At 37.9% G+C, this 17,750-nt stretch overlaps 1 protein-coding gene, 1 long non-coding RNA gene and 1 pseudogene across 8 annotated transcripts; 1 reads left to right on the forward strand and 2 right to left on the reverse strand.

Annotated features, from left to right (window-relative positions):
- Nucleotides 1–40: 40 nt before the first annotated feature.
- Nucleotides 41–9,262, reverse strand: LOC112328387 (uncharacterized). Of its 3 annotated transcripts, XR_008059919.1 has the most exons (6): nt 9,058–9,262; nt 8,341–8,765; nt 7,983–8,105; nt 3,961–4,075; nt 2,858–3,505; nt 41–761 (listed from the first exon to the last, which is right to left on the reverse strand). It is a non-coding gene; the product is annotated as an uncharacterized LOC112328387 (long non-coding RNA). The 3 variants fall into 3 exon arrangements; XR_002983243.2 differs by having other exon boundaries at nt 7,983–8,765; XR_008059920.1 differs by having other exon boundaries at nt 3,961–4,162; nt 7,983–8,765.
- A 1,544-nt stretch (nt 9,263–10,806) lies between these two features.
- LOC18101278 (calcium and calcium/calmodulin-dependent serine/threonine-protein kinase-like) lies at nt 10,807–13,549 on the forward strand (annotated as a pseudogene).
- A 350-nt stretch (nt 13,550–13,899) lies between these two features.
- Nucleotides 13,900–17,577, reverse strand: LOC112328478 (uncharacterized). Of its 5 annotated transcripts, none has more exons than XM_052455226.1 (5): nt 17,344–17,577; nt 16,992–17,039; nt 15,144–16,884; nt 14,862–15,066; nt 13,900–14,384 (listed from the first exon to the last, which is right to left on the reverse strand). In XM_052455226.1, the coding sequence occupies exons 2-5, from the start codon at nt 17,013–17,015 to the stop codon at nt 14,132–14,134; spliced, it is 2,223 nt and encodes a 740-aa protein (XP_052311186.1). In that variant the 5' UTR covers nt 17,016–17,039; nt 17,344–17,577; the 3' UTR covers nt 13,900–14,131. The 5 variants fall into 5 exon arrangements, with proteins under 5 accessions (XP_052311186.1, XP_024463245.1, XP_024463244.1 ...); XM_024607477.2 differs by having other exon boundaries at nt 16,992–17,058; XM_024607476.2 differs by having other exon boundaries at nt 16,992–17,062; nt 17,344–17,576.
- Between the last annotated feature and the right edge of the window lie 173 nt (nt 17,578–17,750).

Genomic DNA, 17,750 nt, shown 5'->3' on the forward strand with positions numbered 1-17,750 from the left:
TAGATTTCAGCAAATAAGGAACAGGCCTAGAAAAGTCCACTAGGAAAATAAAATAAAATTAACGCCGCCTGTGTTTGGGTTAAGAGTTACACAACTCTCAGGCCACCCCAAATACGTTTAAAATATTATGTATTAGCCCTTAGAATGCTGATCAAAAGATAAATTTGCAGGACAACCAGGGCGTCACCTTGTTAGCTCCAAAAAGTGGATATTCTGGTTAATCTGCACTTGGCCATGGACATCATCCAATGGAATTGGGTCTTTTATGCAGTTATTTGGGGATCTATAGCTGCTGCAACTTCCATTTGTGTCATGATCCTCAATGTCATTCCTATGTTTGTTGGCTACTGGTATGTCATCTTCTCTTCCACAGATGTAGATATTACCTGTATAAATTCTCCCTTCAGTTAAGCTCACAAAAAAAAGCAATGTATACATGGACTGACTAATGCTTGCAACTGGGACGTAATCTGACAGGGCAATCTTCAACATGACGGGGGAGGGATCTTTTTGCGTGTGCTTGCTTGGTATAATCATAGCAGCACTCCTTCCTCGTCTTGATGGCATTCAGATTGTAAGAGAAGCTGAGAAGTTCGGCCATCTATGGGACATAGCTGTAGAAGTAGAAATGAATCCCATCATGAAACCTCCTACTTGGAGATGATGATTGCTGGTGATCTTGGTTCCTTATACATGAATACATACATGTACATAAACTTTCCCATGAAAGAATCTGATGCGTTTCTTTCGTCTATTAACATCTGCAATTATTATTCCAATATAACAAAAGAATGGTTAAAAGATATCATAGCATCTGGATGCTAAGGCAACAAACAGAAGAACACAGAGTATAATTTCAGATTTCCAAATGTGACAGCAAAAACCATCCATTGAAAACAAATAGCAGCAAGCAGTTTTCTCAATTTCAAGTTAAGTTCAGAAAGCAGAGCTTTCATCTGTTGACAAACAACTAATCACTAGATCCAAGATAGCAGGATGTAAGGATATCAAGATAATGAAGAGCCAAAGACGAAAGATGAACCTCAGTTGCGTCATTTAAGCAAAACGACTCACAGCACATTATTATTAATACCTTCGTTATCATGGCCTTTTTTTTTTTTAATATTGAAAAGAAACCTTGGCTTTCAAGATTTTAACATGACTTCCCATTAGTTATTTTTGACGATGGAAAGTCACAGCCTTCATTGTATAAACCTTTTTTCCCAGTAATAGTCATTCTCATTATACAGACCACCTAAAGATAATATAAAAGACATATGCTTGAACAGATGTCTAGACAGCCAAAAACTCATATGCCATTCCAATCATGGAATATATTTATCGTGACAGCAGGATGATCCTAGAATGACAACAAGAAGATTCTAAAATACTGGGAACCACACAATAACATTCAGAAGCAGCAGACAACAAAGTGCAAAAATATACACACTTAATACGATAACAAGCAAAAAAACACTCATATTAAGACAAACAACCAGATTTGTTCAAGAAAAAACAAAAAAAAAAACCACGTCTCTAAAGAGAAAATGCACTCGATAAGAAAAGTTCTAGAACCCATCAACTTATTCTAGCAAAACAAAATGAACTGCCACACAAAAATAGTGTTCTACCCGTGCAGGCAATGATGAAAATAACACCGCATAAAACAACATCAACAAGGGATTCTTTCAAAATTTGAAAAATGCAGAGACAAGCACAATGACAGATCTTGTAAGAGAACTACGCAAACTTTCAACATTTGAGTTGTAGTCTGCAACAGATCCTCGTGCCTCTAGCCTCACGAAAAGCAAAAAAAATTGCAAAAGTTCAGCAGCTAAATTACAAGTTCAAAAACTTAAGTTGCTAAAGTATTTAATCAAAAATGCATACAAAGGGGAGTGCGAGCAGGCAGAGAAGGAGCTAATAACATATTTATAAAGGAATCTATTAACCAGGTTTTCTACACAAACTATACATTACACAGATTTCCATCGTGAGGAAATAGTTAGAAAACCATGTACGTAAGAAAACCAAAGGATGCCTAGCATTATTAGGCTTCCTTCCCAACCTAGTTACTATAAAACCTTAATCTTGTTATAAGGCGTACACATGGTGTGTACAAAAACCAAAAGCCCAGGAGAAGACTATGAAGGGGCCTAGCGAGCAAGACATATACATCTTGAGCTAAAAAAAATTAAAGCGGACCCTAAAACCAGAAAAATCAGAGTCGAGTGACCGAAAAAAACATCATCAAAAAGTTTTTTCTAAGCTAATAATGGTTATAGGCAATTGATTGGACAATTTTCATTTTCACTAAGATAAAACTGCACGTTCTAACTCAAATCTACCACACTCAACAAGAAGGAAAACAATTTCTTACATGAGTGACACTAATAGCCAACTTCTCTAAATTTTGAGCTTCATCGTCGTCCAAATAAAAATTATAGCTCAACTCCTCTTTAATTAGTCCCTCGAATGAAAAGACAATCCTATTTAACATTATTACAAAATTGTATGTAAGTAGTGGTGCATTGGGCATTCTAGCATCCAATGTTCAAGAACAATTGAGAAAGGAAGAATTGTCTCCAAAATGCATCAAAATATGGATTCCATGTTCGATGACCAAATGAATGATTGTTTTAGTCCAATCATCTTTCAGACATATAAGGTCGTTTACCAAGTGCTCAAGTGCACCAATGAGTCCTATATGTGCAGTATAACACCATGGAAACGAGTTGCAATCTCAACAAATTGAAGACATGGGTGATATAATTTTTTTTTGAGAACTTAGTGGTAACAAATTGCACATTTTAATTCCAATCTAACACATTCAACAAGAAGGAAAAGATTTTCTTACCTGAGCAAAGCTAATAACCAACTGCTCTAAATCCTGAGCTTCATCATCCAAATAAAAATTACATTTCTCACCCAAATCTTCTTTAATTAGTTCCTCAAACGCAAAGCCAAGCCTATTTAACATTATTACATAGTTATATGTAAGTAGTGGTGCATTTGGCATTCTAGCATCCAATATTCAGGAAAGCAACAAAAGGCATACCCTTGTGAGAGCAATAAGTGTTGCCTTACATACCTGTATAACAAACTTCCATCAATATAAAGAAGAAAATCCAAGCTTCTTTGACATGAAGTAATAAGTTGATTTCAATCAGTGTACAATTAATATTTAAGCATTTCCTCAAGAGCAAGAAGCTCTTTTAATTAGAACTCATTAACGATCTTAAGATCAATTATTCAACTGTAATGAGAGCATTATAACATAAGCATGGTAACATGTGACACGACCCTAACACATCAAAAACTTAGAATTGTAAAGGCAAAGAACAATTTGAATCTTGATCACTACTGAATCTCCAGTCCTCCAACCCCACATCCCAACAAGCTGATAATTGCTGCTATTTTTAAATTTGTCTGATCATTTCACTGAAATTATGACAATTGGAACATTTGATTGTCTTGCTTGCTTCATAATTTCACTGACGCAATCCTGTTAGCAAAATTAGAGAAGAAGAATTTTTTAGAAATAGATGGGAAAAAAATAAATTACGACTGCAACAATGATAAGGTAGAACTTAAAATAGAAGGATGTGTATGTGTGAATGTGCCATGAGGGAATCTCACGATCATGAATGCAGAAGGAATAGCTAAAATAGGCTGACAGTAGATCTGTTGCTCGCGCCCTACGGGACGAATTTTAAAGGCTCAAAATGTGTAGTTTTTGTTTTGCTATGTTCAAATAAAGGCTGTAAAGCGTAAATAATGAATGAGGACGTTGCAATTGTAGCTGGTAAGTAGGGCTGGACGATACTTGATACGTTAAACGATAAGTTTAAGCTATCACATTAGGTACGAATAGCGTTAACAAACATGTTTGAAACTGAGAACTGAGGGAGATAAAGGCTGCATGGATTCTAATTAAGAAGCTGGTATCTTAGTATGTACAAGCATTTCCAGCAGGTGCAGTCCGTAGGCATCCAAAAAGTTATGGCAGCCTCCATATGTAGTAGCAAAATGCGAGCCTGGTGGATAGTGCGGCAGTTATGCGTCTTCAGTGATGCTGCGCAAAGACAGATGTAATCATTTCAAAGCAATGCTGGCAGTGGAAGTAGCTTAATGAATATTGAACCACCTGAAATGTGGACTACTAAGAAAGAAGAACATGCAGTAAGGGTTAATGGTTTTTAACATGATGCAAACTGTTAGGCTTCGATATTTTTTTGTCTATGACATTTAAAAAACAGAAACCTATATTGCAGACACCTCATGGTAGATTTCTAGGTGATTTCTTCCATGATGAGTCACAAATAAGCAACATGCATGAGAGGGGGGGAAACGATTCCAGAACTGTTCGGCCATCGGATTAAACAAACGCGGAAACTTTATGAAAAAGGGAATATCAAAGGACATAAACTGCAAGGAAAAAAATGTGGAAGCTGAAGAGTTTTAGAGATAATAATGAAACCACAGCTACCAGCTTATGGTGTAGAATGGTGCATTATATGGAAAACTATTACAGCCTAATAATAATAATAGTATCGAATATAATCTGATAATAATAACAGTATCAGCTCTTATAAGGAAAGCTATTTAAGATTCTATATACACAACTAATCAGCTCCTCATAACGTCTTGATTTCCATGAATTGATCCTTGATGTTAGGAGTGATTTTCTCGTTGATTGCTGCCTTGATTATCTCCAGAGTGTAATGTGCTATTATCACCAACATCCCCCCTCAAGTCAAGCGTAGTTGGCAACACGCGAAGCTTGGATCGAAACAGCAGAAACAGAGATTTGGATGGACTTTTGGTGAAAATATCTGCTATTTGCAAAGTGGATGGCACATGTTTAACTTGCAATATACCATTGCAGACTAATTCTCTAACAAAATGAACATCAATATCAATGTGTCTAGACCTTCGTTGAGCTACTGGATTCCTAGTCATGAAAATAGCACTGGTGTTGTCACAGAGTAAAGTTGGTTGTGCTGGTAGTTGAATACGTAAATCATGAAGAATGTTGAGCAACCATTTAACCTCAGCTGCAGTGAGTGCCAATGCTCTATATTCTGATTCTGCTGAAGATCTAGAAACTGTGGTCTGCTTTTTAGAGGTCCATGAAATCAAATTGTCACCCATAAAAATTGCATACCCTGATGTTGAGCGACTGGTTTCTGGACAACCAGCCCAATCAGCATCTGAAAAAGCTGAGATATTGAGATGACTTGATGAACTGATGTTGAGGCCGAAATGGAGAGTGCCTTTAACATATCTAAGAATTCGTTTGACGGCCTGAAAATGTGATTCTCGTGGTGCATGCATGAATTGGCTTACTGAATTTACTGCATGTGTAATATCCGGTCTGGTGATGGTGAGATATTGCAGCGAACCAACAAGAGATCGATAGATTGTTGGTGAATGAAATAGAGGACCATCAGAAGTTAAATGATGAGAAACAATCATCGGTGTTGCTATTGGCTTCGAATCATGAAGTTCAGCCCTGATGAGAATATCTCTTGCATACTTCACTTGGCTTAGGAACAGTCCCTGTGAAGATTGAGTAACTTCTAAACCCAAAAAATAATGTAGATTGCCAAGGTCCTTCATAGAAAACTCTTGCTGGAGCTTGTGAATGAAGGTGTCAATGAGAGATGCATTGCTTCCGGTGAGGACAATATCATCTACGTATAGCAGCAAATAAATGATACCATTATCTGATGAATGAACAAATAAACTGTAATCTGCTTTGCTGCAAGTGAAACCAATTGTGAGTAAGAAATTGCTAAAGCGATGAAACCAAGCTCTCGGTGCCTGTTTCAAACCATAGATGGCTTTTTTTAAGCGACAAACATGGTGTGGATGAGAAGTGTCAATATAACCGGGTGGTTGTTCCATAAAAACTTCTTCCTGAAGAAGACCATGAAGGAAAGCATTCTTAACGTCAAGTTGACGTATGTTCCAGCCACGAGTTACTGCAATAGAGAGGACAATGCGAACTGTAGAAGCTCTAACAACCGGACTAAATGTGTCGTGAAAATCAAGTCCATAGAGTTGAGTGTAGCCTTGAGCAACTAGGCGTGCTTTGAACCTATCAATGGAGCCATCAGAATGATATTTAATCCGAAAAATCCATTTGGATCCAACCACATTGGTAGCAGGTGGTCTGGGAACCAGTTCCCATGTGTGGTTATGAGTGAGAGCACGAATTTCATCATCCATGGCAGCTAGCCATTCGGGTGATTTAGCAGCACTTTTGAATCCTTTTGGTTCCTTCATAGCTAATAGCGATGATAATAAAGGAGAGGCAGGAATTTGACAAACATAATTATAATGTTTGGATTTGGAGATACCAGCTTTTCCACGAGTTATCATGGAATGAGAGTTCTGATTTGAAGAAGAATGTTGAGCCGGTGCAATTGGTATATCTGAAAACGGCTCAATTCTGGAAGTAGACTCAACAGGCAATTCTGAAACTCTCTCAGCTATTGTAGGAGACACAGGAGGCAGCAAAATTGGTGGACTCTGAGGCAACTCCAAGGCACATGATTTACATGGTATAGATGGAGTAATTGATGGTAAGGACTGAGAACCTGCAGAAGAATGAGTGCTAGACAAAGGAGAATTTGAGGAACTGGGATCATGAAAAGAAATATAGTCTGACAGTGCAGGAGAAGGCTGCATATGAGATGAAGATGATGGAAAGACTGTTTCATCAAACCGAGCATGTCGAGTGATAAATACTCGATGTGATTTAGGATCTAAGCATCAAAATCCTTTATAAGATGAATTGTAACCAAGAAAAATACATGGAAGACTTCTGGGTTCAAATTTATGTTTAGTATAATCTCTTAAGTATGGAAAACATAAGCAGCCAAAAATACGAAATAATTCATAGGTAGGAGACTTACCATACAGAATTTCAAATGGAGAAACTCCATTCAAGACAGGTGTGGGCAAGCGATTAATTGTAAAAACTGCTGTACTGAAGGCTTCAACCCAAAGATTAAGAGGAACATTTGCATGAAAGAGCATTGTAAGGCCTGTCTCAGTGATATGTCGATGTTTTCTCTCGGCTCTACCATTTTGAGAGGGTGTATAGGGACAAGAACGTTGATGGTGAATTGTTTCCAAAGATTGTAGGCTGTGGAATCAGTGGTAGCGGAAGGCATAAGGGTTGAGCCATCAATATATCCATAGTATTTTTGACATTGCAGCAGGGGAACTACCTGACTGCGCCAAAGAAGAAAATTTGTTGATGATAGCTTCACTGTTACCATGTGAACCATAGTATTGAAGGAGAGTATGGAAGAATTTTCTAAGGCCATAAGATCAAGTGGAGATTAATCCTATAGAGGCTCTGATACCATGAAGAGTTTTAGAGATAATAATGAAACCACAGCTACTAGCTTATGGTGTAGAATGGTGCATTATATGGAAAACTATTACAGCCTAATAATAATAATAGTATCGAATATAATCTGATAATAATAACAGTATCAGCTCTTATAAGGAAAGCTATTTAAGATTCTATATACACAACTAATCAGCTCCTCATAACGTCTTGATTTCCATGAATTGATCCTTGATGTTAGGAGTGATTTTCTCGTTGATTGCTGCCTTGATTATCTCCAGAGTGTAATGTGCTATTATCACCAACAGAAGCAAAGATGCCACAAACTGGTAGACAAAAGTGTGGCAGTTCTAATAGCAACAACCCAAGTCCAAACAAACGATGAAGAATCAACAGATGTTGCTGCTTATTTTCGTAGTTTTCAAAGGCTGAAACATAGAGTATGTGTGTGCAAAACACTTGAAGCAACAACCAAAGATTACATTGACAGTGTCTCATATATAGAAAGATAAAGCTAATAAAGCGCGTTGGTTTGCTAAGCACATCACAGTTCATTAATGTATTCTGTTAACCGAGCCACAAGAAGTTTAAAAGCAGGAGTGGTTGAATTAGTTACCTCATCCTTTGAGGGTGAAGGCAATCTCCCCTTCTTGGCTGTCAGAGACTTGTCGTTGTCGGCCTATGTTTTTGTCGCACCTTCTTCGTGGCCATGCTCCACCACAGACCACATGCTGCTTGGCTGAGGAATATCATTCTTGTTAGGGCTAAATTCACGGGATTGAAGAGAAGCAGAAGCTAATAAGAGGAGGCTAAAAAAACAGAAATGATAGTTCTCTAGTTGTAACATGCATGACTTCTGCTAATTTGTTGGGAAGAAAGAAAAGTGGTCTCTTTCCAGTAACTTAACATTTTTTTTTATTCTCAACCAAAGAAGCATCCTACTTGTCCTGTTACCAAGAGTATTTAGTGCATACTGAAATAGAATGCGAGACAAAACATGCTCTGTAAGTAGTCAGTTTCGAAAACCAGCTTTTGTTTGGCCTCGGTAGGTGCATCTGTAGACGGAGATCAATGTATTGAGGAGCTGGTTGAAAGGATTGACCCAGGTGTGGTCCTTGTGGCGGTGGTCAGGTTCCCTGGAGTGGCCATATGAGGTGGAGACAAACAAAATGTTAACTGAGATGTTTAGCAAGTGCCATTAATCATACATCAAACCCTGAAAAAGTCATTGATTGTCAAAAAAAAATTGAAAAGGTAAGGGACTAGGTGCGGAGATTCGAGAATTTGATGTTAAGATTGCAGTAGAGCAGGCCAGGATTGAATCGCAAGCTCTGTCAATAGATGTTATATCCTTGGATGTTGCTGTCCAGTATCTGGGAACGGTGGCTGTTCACTTGTCCTGCAGGGAAACAAATGTGATGAACATGTCAGGAAAGGGCAATAGATGAAACATGAAGAACCTGTTTTGAAGGTGACAGATTAAAGAAGAACCATGTCAAAGAACTGTGCAATGTAAGCAAAAAAGAATCAGTAACATAAGTTTTGAGTATATGGCTATCTAAATGGTGTAAAAGGTGGTTGTTTTGAACCAAAATCCAACTATCTTTAATTTGAAAGAATTACAAGGAATCAAAACCCTAATATTTAATTACAACGAAAACAGAGAGAGTGATAAGGAGATAAATCAATACCTTTTGGTAGGCGTTGAGAGAGAGGGGGGGGAGGTTTTGTATTGTTTTGTAGCTGACATTATTCGACCAGAGCCCGCCCTCCCGAATTCTTGGACCGGAGTTTCCCATGACGGACTGAAACCCTGACCCCAGGGGAAACTGCCTTAAAAACAAAACGAAAGAGAAAGAAGAAAAGGAAGAGGAAGAAGGAGCAGAGAGAGGAGATTTGTGTGCAAGGAAGTCATGTTTCCTATGTTTATAACGGTCAGGGAAGCACCGCGTGATTGTTACGCTGGAGGAGATTTTGGGCTTGATGGGTCTAATTTAAAGTGAACCGCGTATGTATTAATTCACCTCAGGCCCGTATCTTGTAGGCCCATAAAGTCTTCCCACAAAAAAGACCCACTCAGCAGATGAAGGCCCAGATAGAAATAACCTGGGCCTAATCATTCCTTGATTAATAGCTAATTAAAGTCTCTTTGTAACTTAATTATGCAATTGTGGCCTTTTCAAGGCAACAGCGGATCAAGAGTGGTTAGGGAAGCATACAGTGTTTATATATTTATAAGAGTCCCTGTAATTTATAAATTATTTAATTATATCCCTACATCGCAAATCTATGTGCAATTAGATCCTTAGCTTATAATTTTTTTCCCTCTCATTTCCAAAGCTCAAAACCTCTCTTTCCATGTGTGTTTAGCATGTATACGAGTTTCAAGCAATAAAATACATATTCTTAACATAGATTTCTTTAATGAATATTCTCATATCTTGTTTCTAATTTTCCACTATGGTCCGTTCTTTACATTATTATGCATTTTATGCATACAAAATAAGATTCGACTGGGATAAAGCTCGGGTCATAAATTAGAAAGGTTATTTTTTTAAAATTAAAACAATATTATTTTGAATTTTTTTTATAAAAAAAACTAAGTTAAAAAGTTTTGACTGAGTCACAAACTAATTTAGATTTTGATCAGATCAAGCTCTAAATCAATCAAATTCTAAGTCAAACCGTTGAGTTAGGCGGGTTTAATAGCCAGAAATGTAGACCTAAGCACCTCCAAGCTCAAGAATCTGCTAAGATTCTTGTAAAACTATCCCTTCATATGTCTTATATTAATTTTCTGCCTGAATCCAAAACACAGCACCATAAAACCTACAGGTTTTAGAAGGATTGGAGATGATGTACAATTAAGGGCAGGTTGGAGGGTTAAAGAAATTTGTTTTGTCTCTGGACTTCTTAAGTTTGAATTTCGAGATCCTCATTTAAATGAATCTATATTTTTAATTACACCAAATTAAATTTAATATCCTTCAAAGAAAAAAAACTTAATCTTGATGTATATTTTAACCATCAAAACCACATAAAAAAAATTGGAAAAGTGAATAAATATCAAAAGTTTTGGTTAAGGTGAAAATGAAAATGTCCTCAAAATTTAGATTGGCCATGACTCTAATTCCATGTTAAACTCTTGCCTTGTGCCAACAAGGAAAAGAGAAGAGAGCTTGTTATGCAATGAGGCAAATCTCCTTTACTATTACAAAATTATAGTACCAAACGCTCCATGATATGGCCTGATGATCAAAGCTTAAACATTGAGTTTAAGATAAAGAATTTTGAAGATAGATATGGAAACTCACTATACTAATAATTAAGGTTTAGTTGCCATGTCTCTGTCTGTTTTTCTTCGGCTCCTATCTCTTGTTTCCACATGAATTTCATCATAGTTTATAGCATAAACTAATGCAAAAACTCCTCTCGAGGTGATGTCAATCTTTGCACGAATCCGCGTTTCAACTTTGTCTCTTCTCTCCCTAATAATTGATTAATACAATCTGTCCAGTTCTTCCCATTATTTGTTTTTGTCTGAAAATTCCAAGTCTTCAAGATTCCATTTCTGTTGTGTGTTTGGTAGTTAGTTTCCATTCCGGGAAATTGTTTTCATGGGACAGGAAACAAGAAAACTTTAGATGAGTATCGAGTTTCTGACATCCTTGGAAGAGGTGGATTCTCAGTTGTCAGGAGAGGTATTATGAAGACAAGTGGAGATAGAAGGCAGGTAGCTATCAAGACATTGAAAAGATTAGGCCCATCAGCACCATCAGGAATTCCTCGGTCTCGCGGTGATGGTGAGAGAAGCTTTGCTTCGTTCAAATTTCCAACATGGAGGCAGGTTTCCGTATCCCATGCTTTACTTTCAAATGATATATTTGTTATGAGAAAGATAGTAGAAAATGTATCGCCGCATCAGAATGTGGTTGATCTCTATGATGTTTATGAAGATCAAAATGGTGTGCATCTTGTGTTGGGGAGCTTTGTTCTGGTGGAGAGCTGTTTGACAGGATTGTCGCTCGAGACAAGTACTCCGAGCGTGATGCAGCAGCTGTAGTTAGGCAGATTGCAGAAGGATTGGGAGCTCTTCACAGGGCTAATATTGTTCCTAGAGACTTGAAGCCAGAGAACTGTCTTTTCTTGAATGAAAACGATGATTCTACCTTGAAGATCATGGACTTTGGATTGAGTTCTGTAGAAGAGTTCACTGATCCGGTTGTTGGGTTGTTTGGCTCCATTGATTATGTCTCACCAGAAGCTCTTTCTCAAGGCAGAATTAGCTCTAAAACTGATATGTGGTCTGTGGGAGTAATCTTGTACATCCTGCTCTCAGGGTGAGTTAATTTTCTTGTGTCTCAAATTGTAGCCCCTCGTATTGTTGCCACAAGTTAGCAATCAATATCCCAATCTTCGGTTCAAGTTCTTAGGTCTTTTGTTTTGTTTCCTTTCATATTTCAGGTATCCGCCTTTCATTGCTCAGTCCAACAGGCAGAAACAAGTGATACTGGCTGTATGGATAATTTTTGCCTTTACCAAAGCTAGATCATTTGCTTCATTGTTCAGTTCGTCTTACTTCCATGGTTCTGAAAGACAAATGCTTTGCTGTGCAGGGTGATTTCAGTTTCTATGAGAAGACATGGAAGAACATTACTTCATCAGCAAAACAACTGATCACTGATCTCCTGCAAGTTGATCCGGAAAGGAGACCGAGTGCTCAAGATGTAATGATGCCCAAAGCCTTAACTTATTGGTCTCTTCCTATTATTATTGAGAGCCTTCACTAAGAAAAACATACTACATGTGGTGACAGGTTCTAAATCATCCTTGGGTGATAGGGGGTTCTGCAAAAGAGGAACAAATGGACCCTGAGATTGTCTCAAGGCTGCAGAGTTTTAATGCCCGTCGCAAATTCCGTGCTGCAGCAATTGCCAGTGTGTGGAGTAGCACAATTTTCTTAAGAACCAAAAAGTTAAAATCCTTACTAGGATCACATGACCTCAAGGAGGATGAAATTTAAAAACTCAGGCTATATTTTTCCAAATTGTGAGTACTCAAACTATTTCTTGCCTCAAATTTTAGTTCAGTTTTCATTGAGTTCTAGGTTTATCAGCATTTAAATTGCATAAAGAAGTTCTAGATTCAAGCTGGGATGAGTTTGATTGCCCTATCATCAATCTTCGATATTCTAATCGAGAGATATATTTATGTGTAGGTGTGCAAAAGGTGATAATGCTACTCTATCGGAATTCGAGGAGGTGCTGAAAGCAATGAACATGTCATCACTGATCCCTATGGCACCCCGCATCTTCGATCTATTTGACAACAACCGTGATGGAACAGTTGACATGAGGGAGATACTTTGTGGTTTCTCCAGCCTCAGGAACTCTCGAGGAGATGATGCTCTCCGTCTGTGCTTCCAGGTATGATCTCTTCCCTGATTCCCCTCCAACTTGCAACATCAAGAAGTAACTTATCAAGCTAAGGTGATTTTTTCTTTTGCTTTTCGGCCAACAGATGTATGATACAGATCGATCCGGGTGCATCACCAAGGAATAAGTGGCATCAATGCTCAGAGTAAGCTGCTTCCCTTACAATTTTTATAGCTTGAAAAGTTTAAACTGCTTCCAAGACTAGATGACATATGGAATGTTTTTTGAGCAGGCTTTGCCCGAGAACTGCCTTCCAGCAGATATAACAGAGCCGGGGAAATTGGACGAGATATTTGATAGGATGGATGCCAGCAGTGATGGAAAAGTCACCTTTGATGAGTTCAAAGCCGCAATGCAAAGAGACAGTTCACTTCAGGAGGTACTCCTCTCATCTCTTCGGCAACAATAATTTTCCCACTTTCTACTCTCATCATCATCTTTCCATCTATGCTTCTTGTTTTTTTCTTTACAAAGCCTTTCTTTCAGCTAATGCTATACAGGCAATAGAGATAGTGACTAAATGAGGTAAATGAAATTCTCTCTTAATTTGCGGTCGAAGTTGGGAACTTCTCATTGTGATGGATATCAAACCAGTAGAAGCATAGATATCGGGGAATATAACTCAACCATTCTTGATGCTTGAATAGGTTTCACTTCATAGACAGAAAAACTTTTCAGGAGATCTTAGTAATATTCATAATGTATCCATATGGTCAGGCTCAATTCACCTGCTAATCTTCTCCAATAATTGTGCATTTGTCGAATCAAAATTTTGTTTGGCTAAATGGAATAGCCATACTACAGTCAACTAAATACCAATATTGGAATTAGTTCTGGCACCATAACCTTGGTGGGTTCGACTCTAACAATGGCAGAAGAAAGGGGCTGGTACAAGGGAAAGGGAGTTCATTGGCAAACTGGTGAAGTGGCAAGTTCTATTAAGCTCTTTCAACTGAACTATCTGTATGCACAAAATCAAACAATGCAAAACCTTCCCATGGGGTTATGCAGTACAATGTAAAAATGTCCCACCTTAAATAATTGAAAATACGCATGATCTGAGTTGGAAGCTGCATTAGTTTTGAATTTGCAGGGAAAGAAAATGAATTTATGCCTATCCACTCTGTAGCTTTGTAAAATTTACACACAATTCTTGCCACAAAATGAAATCGTGCAGGATCCAAATTTCTATATTTCCATTCAACATAAGCAGGATAATTCCCTTGATTTAGCAATTCCTACAACGTGAATGAAACTAGTTTCACAAATAGATTCCAGACAATTATATGAACTCTCCAATTTGCTATCCTATGACAAACTAAGTGGGTCACTACAAATCATCATCTCCATCAAGACCTTTTGTGAGATCACTGCTTCTGTCATCAGTACTCTCGTTGGAGTTGGAATCATCAGTATTTTGTACTTCATGATTCACTTCCTCAGTGGTGACTGTTACATCCATCCAGCTTAAGTCTTCTTCCAAATCCTCCACCCAGTCTCCCATATTGGCATCCATAGCTTCTAAGCATGTAGGATCAATGTTGTTTCTCATGCACCTGGATTTAGTTGCCTCAGCTCGCCTTCTTGGATGTAAAACAGAAAAATTAGCATTTGCAACATTTTACATTCAAGGAGAGTTTAATCAAGAGAAGAGGATCACAAAGGTGTAAAATATCATTTAATATTATATCAGGACGACAACAAAAGTTCTTATAAAAGCTAATCAACTCTGATGAAAGGCAAAGAAAAGTTATTTAATCAATTACTTTCTCTCCAATGTGAATAAAGCATAGACAAACCTTATGAAATTGTGCAGGAACTAAGGATTGATCAGTGGTAGTGAAATTGGTATCATGACTTCATTAAGGATAACAATCAATCCATGAAGCTTAATCCAAGGAATGCTTGGTAAACACAAAAAATTGAACACGGAATCAAGTCATTGAGATTTCTTTCATTTTTCAGACCCAGAGGATGGAAGAAAATGTGTACGACAGAGCTTCCAGTCTATCGTCCAACAAAACAGCAGCAATGAAACTGATGAGGAGAAGGAAAATTACCTCTCTTTTAGGAACAAGTTATGGTGAACAAATGTAAGGTCACTTAATCTTTGCTGCTCCAATCGATTTCTCTTCTTATACTGGATACATTCAAACATGCTCCAGCTCCTCTCAGATGTGGTGATGCTACAGGTCTGACTTAATATCCTGACTGCTAAGCGCTGCAGATCAGGGTAATCTGCTGCATAGAGTGACCACCATGTAGCTGCATAAATAGACAGATTTATTTAGTAATAAATTATAAAAGAACTTGGTTATACAAACTTTGTTATGGACATTAACCTGGCACTAATGATTCTCGTCCATGTAATGCCACAGGTCGACCAAAATCCCCTACGGCTTCCTCATAGAATTTTATATGGCTAGTGATTGTAACTTGGGCAGATAAACTAGGCTCTATGGTCTCAATGCAATCAAGTAAACCTTTTTGAATTACTTTGTTGAAGGAGAAATTGGCATTATAGAATACAGCTGGGTTGAGATGGTATGCAGCTGCATGAAGAGGGCTATGGAATTCCTCTTGCCAGACATGATCAATAATCTTCAAGTATGATGCATAATCAGATTCCATATTGTCAAATGCTGCAATAATACTTTTCTTTGCCTTTTCCATCGCATCATATACATATCCCATGGATGGTCTATCTTCACAGTCCATGAGGTGTAAAACGGAAAGCAGGGGCTTTGCAACATTCAAGGCATGGTCACACATGGACCAGAAAAGTTGATCCACCAAAATTTCTGCCACCTCAATTCCTGCTCTTTGCTTAGTAAAAGATGACTGCATCCATGAGTTGCTTGTAAACATCTGCTCAAGATGGCCTTTCAAAGTTACAATTGTTTGCAGTGTCAAGAAGATGGAAGCGAACCTTGTCCTTGAAAGTTGGATAATATCTCTTCCACCTGTTTTCTTCCTCATCAGATTAAGGACCCGAGCATTGTTATAAATGAACCGAGTTACTCTTTTAGCCTTTTCTAAGACCTCCTTTACTTCATCCTTCTTTGAAATTTCCTCGAGCATCAGGTCAATGCACTGCACTCCACAGGTGCTGCAGAAAAAGGTCTTGTATTTATCTGCTAGGAGTTTTCCAGCAGCTTTATAACTGGGAGAAGTATCTGTCACAAAATTGACAATAATCTTGGGACCAACTTCTTGAACAACACTGTCAAATAGATTATAGAGTCCCGCTGCTGATTTTGTAATGTCTGTCGCATCCACAGATTTCAAAAACATGGTACCCTTGGGACAATAAACAAAAAAATTTATGACTGTGCGATTAATTCTATCCATCCACCTATCAACTAAAACCGAACATCCAGTCACTTCCCAAGACTTTCTCAATTCTGTGCAATATTCTCCTGCATCCTGGACACTTTTATTCAGCAATCTCCCCCTCAAAGCATTGTATGAGGGCATCTTATAGCCAGGGCCTACAGCAGCAATACTATCAGCCATCTGTTGAAAAGTACAAGAATTTGCTGCACTTAATGGTACTCCAGCTTCGTACATAAATCTTGCAACAGCGATATCAGCCTGGTCGATGCTCTCCTGGGAAGCAAGATTCTGGAGCAAAGGTCGAGCAACAACAGGCACAGCCATTGGCAGATATTGCTTCCTGCGTCTCTTGGTTCGCTTAGATGTCCCTTCCAAGACCTCTTTACCCCTTCTCCTGATAGCCATCTTTTGCAGTGGCCCCGCATCATCATTGTCCTCGTCATCTCCTTCCTTATCCCGAAAGTACGACAAAAACGAATTCTTTGCGCTATTTGCTTCTTTCTGCTTTCTTAGCTTCTCCAAAACTTTAAAACCCAAATGCTGCTGTATCTGAACTTTAACTTCCTCGGGTACTTCTTCACACGGAGTTACATTCCCTCTTTCTCCAGCCAAATGTTGCTTCAGTCTAGAAATTCCGCCGCCAAGAAAAATCTTATGACAGTATTTGCACTTGATTTTTTGCCTACCCCCATTAACCATAGTCCCATGAGCCCATCCAGGATCAGTAGCTCTAGGAGGTGCCAAATTCTGGAGTTCATAAACATATCAAAAGTGCAAAACTCAAATACTCAAAAACTACAGTTACTTGAGGTTTAAGCTAAAAAGAAAAATCATCAAACACATCAAATCCTTACATGGTTATTATCCTTAAATTGCATCCTGGAAAACTGTTGGAAAAAACTCTCAACTTCTAACACAGTACTGACTTCAAAAATAAAATATTAGTAACCCAGCAATTAAGTAAAAACAAGAATCAAACAGTCATAAAAAACGAAACTTTTTCACTTACATTTTTAACAACATCAATATCTACCCATAATTATGATCAATCACTACTAAACTAATCATGATTGGCAATTTCAAGACCAAAAAAACACAACCCATTTCAGCTTTCAAGCTAAACTTCATCAACTCACTTGATTAAGCTTCTAAAACTGATAGATTCAATCTTTCAAGTCTGATCATGAAAACAAAAGGAGTGCTTACTTTGTTAAGGAACTGTCCAAAACCGAAATCTCGGGTTTATTGGGCCGAAATATTGGGATGAGACTCGGCGGTTTCGGGTGTCGGATCCGGAACGCGAGAGTACAAAGCTTTTGGTGTATCGGAAATGTATCGGCGGAATGTGATAGGGGAAAGGAAAAAAAGTTCACTCCTTTAGAGAAATACAAGGTAAAAAGGAGGAATTCTCGCTTTCATTAAAGTGGTGCCGTTTCGTAACTTTCGTTCAGCATTTTTTTTTTTAATATATATATATAATTTTGGTAATGATTAGTTAAAATTAAGAGTTAAAAAAAAAAACAAAAGGAGAATTTATAAACAAATTAGTGCATAGATGATCATTTTTTTCCTCTTAATAAAAAGGGAGAAAAATATTAAACATGAGAAGATAA

Source organism: Populus trichocarpa, chromosome 8 (genome assembly GCF_000002775.5).
Source record: "Populus trichocarpa isolate Nisqually-1 chromosome 8, P.trichocarpa_v4.1, whole genome shotgun sequence".
Taxonomy (NCBI): Eukaryota; Viridiplantae; Streptophyta; class Magnoliopsida; order Malpighiales; family Salicaceae; genus Populus; species Populus trichocarpa.

Bases quoted from the DNA above. Each gene is read 5' to 3' on its own strand.
- LOC112328478 (XM_052455226.1), bottom strand. From the start codon at position 17,015: ATGCAATTTAAGGATAATAACCAT. The intron at 16,885-16,991 runs GTAAGGATTTGA...TATGAACTCCAG, and splicing joins AATTTAAGGATAATAACCAT to AATTTGGCACCTCCTAGAGC. The intron at 15,067-15,143 runs GTTAATGTCCAT...CTATTTATGCAG, and splicing joins ACGAGAATCATTAGTGCCAG to CTACATGGTGGTCACTCTAT.